General features: G+C 49.5%; 1 protein-coding gene across 1 annotated transcript; it reads left to right on the forward strand.

The window, feature by feature from the left end:
- Positions 1 to 4: 4 nt before the first annotated feature.
- Positions 5 to 2416, forward strand: LOC114616678 (5-hydroxytryptamine receptor 3A; the record flags this gene model as incomplete). Its single annotated transcript, XM_028762111.1, has 4 exons — positions 5 to 169; positions 524 to 734; positions 822 to 1043; positions 1665 to 2416. Coding segments are annotated over 4 exons (897 nt in total), but the record flags the coding sequence as incomplete, so codon positions are not given.
- Between the last annotated feature and the right edge of the window lie 1800 nt (positions 2417 to 4216).

Raw genomic sequence — 4216 nt, forward strand, 5'->3', positions numbered from 1 at the left:
TCTCTTAGTCCAGGACATCAACATTTCCCTGTGGCGAACACCAGAAGATGTGAGGTCGGACAAAAGCATCTTCAAAAATCAGGGCGAGTGGGAGCTGGTGGGGGTGTTCACCCAGTTCCAGGAGTTCAGTCTAGAAACCAGTAACAGCTATGCAGAAATGAAGTTCTATGTGAGTGGACATGGCTGTGGATGAAGTGGGGACAAAAATGCTTAGACTTCCACATGCTACCTTGGGGTAGCATAACGAGACAAACTGGGAAGGACATAGTAGCCCCCTTTGCCAACTCCAGGACCATACACATTCCATGCAACTTCAGCAAGAGAGGTGGGAACTCAACTGAAGCATCCCCTGTTTATCCTCAACTGCCACAAGCCTGGTGTCAAAGGAAGAATATGGGTCCGTCACTCTCCTTCCCCAAGCAGTCCAGGCTGGAAGTTCTACAAGAGAAGGGGCTGGGTATGGGGTGGTGGTTCCTGGGTTCCTGTCCGCCCAACATCCCCCAAACTTTTATCCTGGTCCCAGGTGGTCATTCGCCGGCGGCCTTTATTCTACGCAGTCAGCCTCTTACTGCCCAGTATCTTCCTCATGGTCGTGGATATTGTGGGCTTCTGTCTGCCCCCGGACAGTGGTGAGAGAGTCTCTTTCAAGATCACGCTCCTTCTGGGATACTCAGTCTTTCTCATCATTGTGTCAGACACACTGCCAGCAACCGCCATCGGCACTCCCCTCATTGGTAAGGCCTCCCTTAGGGAAGAGTTCACTGTGACAGGGACCTGCCCTGCTCACTCCCATGCTTAGTGTGTCTCTTTCTCCGGCTCAGGTGTCTACTTTGTAGTGTGCATGGCTCTGTTGGTGATAAGCCTCGCTGAGACCATCTTCATTGTGCGGCTGGTGCATAAGCAGGACCTACAGCGGCCAGTACCTGACTGGTTGAGGCACCTGGTCCTAAACAGAATAGCCCGGCTGCTCTACCTTGGGGAGCAGCCCATGGCCCATAGGCCCCCAGCCACCTTCCAAGCCAACAAGACTGATGACTGCTCAGGTGAGAGAGGATAGGGACAGATTCATACAGAGTCTGGAGCAGGGATACTGGACAGGATGTAGAAACTGGGTACAGGATGGAAACAGGAGGATGCTTCAGCCAGAGAAGTCAGTCAAACTGGAATCTTGTCTCCTTTTTTAAATTTTTTTTTTTTAAGACAGGGTCTGCCCTGGCTGATCTGGAGCTCACTATGTAGACCAAGCTGGCTTTCACAGAGATGGAATTAAAGGCATGCACAACCAGGTTCAGCCAGGCTCTTTTGCCTTTTTTTTTTTTCAAACCCTTTATCAGCTTAAGGGTAGGATATGGGTGGAGAAGGGTTCAGAGGAGCCGTGTGTAGTGGCACACACCTTTGATTTGGGAGACACAGGCAGGTATGTCTCCATGAGTTTGATGCCATCCTGGTCTACATAGTAAGTTTCAGACCAGCCAGCAGTACCTAGTAAGATCCTGTCTCAAAAGAGAAAGAGAGAGAGAGAGAGAAAAAAAAAGAAGATAGCATGCAACTGAGGCAGACACCAAAGTCAACTTCTGAGCTCCATAACACCCCCCCCACCACCACCACCATAACGCCAGGGCACCCCACCACCCTCCTTTCATACTCAGGTTCTGTTCTTCCAGCCATGGGAAACCACTGCAGCCATGTTGGAGGACCTCAGGACTTGGAGAAGACCCCAAGGGGCAGAGGTAGCCCTCTTCCACCACCAAGGGAGGCCTCACTGGCTGTGCGTGGTCTCTTGCAAGAGCTGTCCTCCATCCGCCACTTCCTGGAGAAGCGGGATGAGATGCGGGAGGTGGCAAAGGACTGGCTTCGAGTGGGGTATGTGCTGGACAAGCTGCTGTTCCGTATCTACCTGCTGGCTGTGCTGGCCTACAGCATCACCCTGGTCACGCTCTGGTCCATTTGGCATTATTCTTGAGTGGGCACAGCCTGGTAGGGAGAGGTTATGGGGCTGGTTAGGGTAAGGATGGGGGAGTTCCCCCTTAGGTCCTGCATCTTGTTTCCAACACCAATTCATCTGAGCAACCCCAATCCCCTTGTCCCCTAAACTTAGTGCTGAAGACCTAGTCTGCCTTCCTGACTTCCCTATCATGCTTGATATTCTAGATCAAGAGAAACCACGCACCTTCTAACTTTACTTATCAAGGCATCAAGCCCTGGTTTCCTTTCCAGTACCTCTATGATTACGGACGCTGGAATTGCTCATTTCCACACATTTTTTTTTGATCAAAGAAAAGCAAATCTTCTCATTCTGCATTTATTTTATCTAGCTCCTAATAGCTCCATCTTCAGGTCACCTCTGGGCACTTTCCTAGTACTCAGCTTCATCTGCCAGTGTGGGCAGGGGATAATAAAATGCTATGGTATCTTATTCTCTATCTGTGACCGTTTGTATTCAGCTTTGGAAAAAGGTATGAGGATGGGGTTACCTGTAGTTTCCATTGACTAGTGCTTCCTGGACCAGGAAACTAGACATCAGCATGGTCGCCATCATCAAAATAGGAGGTGGATCACGGTTTGAAGATCAAGGTTGAGTATTTATCAGATGAGAGGAGAGAGGAAGGCTTTCTGTGACCTACTGGGAAAATACTGGAAGGATCCATGTGGGGCAACTATTCTGGACTTAAGGTCTCTAAGCGGAAGCAGGGAGCAAGTGCTCCCTGAAAGGAAGATACACTTCAGCACCACGGCTAGCACCCACAATTTTTTCCATGTTTAGGAGACACTGAGAATGTAAGGCTTTGACTGACTCTCTGAGAACATTTACTAGTCAGCACATGAGGCTCCTAACCAAAAAGCAGGACTCAGAGGAAGGCAGAGCTGGGTAAATGCTCTTGCATTTAATCTATCCTGGTCCTAGATGCCAGGGCTTAAGAAATGCAAAGGAAGACCTCCAACTCCACTCCATCCACCTAACAGCCATCCAGGGAAAGGAATATTCCGTCGTAGTCTCAAGAGTTTATAGAAGAGGTTTCCCCTGACCCTTTACCTTGTTCCTATCTTATTCTTCTCCATGTCTTGAGTTGTTTGTCACTCAACATAAAGCATGGTAGAGGAAGACTAGACAATGACCAGGCTAAAGGGACAGGCCCCACTAGAAATGTCTCAGATGAGACCAAACAATTCCATTGCCTTCTAAACTACTGCAGGACAGCCAACAATAAGAGAGTCAGTACAATCACTCGGAACGATACATTCTCACACCCTCAAACTCTGCAGTTTCAGTTCATAAACCATATGGGAGACTGGGCAGAGGGCAGAACCCTGGGGCCTCAGCTTTGAAAGACTCTAAGGCTGAAGAAGGGGCTCCCCTGGTTTATCTTTTCTTAGCTGCCTCTTGTCCCAGGATTCCCCACTGTACTAGCTGCTAGCTCCTCCAGTGAACTAGCTCTCCACTGAGATTGAAGTCTCATGGCCAACTCTACTCCAAACACAGGAACTTTTGAGATAACTTCAGAATTTCACACTTATTTTTGTTTTGTTTGTGTGGGGATCAGGGTCTGTTAGCAAACCAGAGAGTGTAGGGCGCACAGCTGCCTTTGGCTGAGCAAGATTGGGCAACATGTGGGGACAGTTACCCTCGTTCAGAACAGGCCCTGCAGTTCCTCACTTGGAGCCTAGTTTTAGAGCCAAAAGCTGTCCCACCTACTAGGACTGCTGGGCATAGTCACACACTATCAGAAGGGTCTCATGTCCCATGCCACAAGGATAGAAAGATGGACAGTCAATGCTCCACTGGCCATTAAGTGGGTGGCTATTGACAAAGTGTTCAAACAGAAAGCTAGTAAGACACTCATCAGCCTATCGATTCCCCATCTCCCCTTTCTCACCCTTCATTCACAATCAATGGGGCGACAGAGCCCAGCACTGAGGCGGCCAATTAACCACCTCAGGAATGAGCTGCCGCATGTAACATCTTCTGGTCCAGCGGCCACATCCAATAGGAACATTGATCTGGCATATGGACTGTGCTTCCCCGGGACAGGAAACTGAGGCCCAGTACTGGAGTGCAGCATCTTCTAGTTATGAATGCTACCCTTGAACTAGAGGTGTCTTTGTCTGGGGACACCTCCAGACGCTTGCTTCCTCCCTCCCTTTCACAACCAAACCTTAGGCTGAGGCAGTCCAAATAGGCTAGGCTGGGTCTCCAGTCCCCAGTATGCCAACTAAA

Source organism: Grammomys surdaster, unplaced genomic scaffold, assembly GCF_004785775.1.
Source record: "Grammomys surdaster isolate TR1022 unplaced genomic scaffold, NIH_TR_1.0 332965, whole genome shotgun sequence".
NCBI lineage: Eukaryota > Metazoa > Chordata > Mammalia > Rodentia > Muridae > Grammomys > Grammomys surdaster.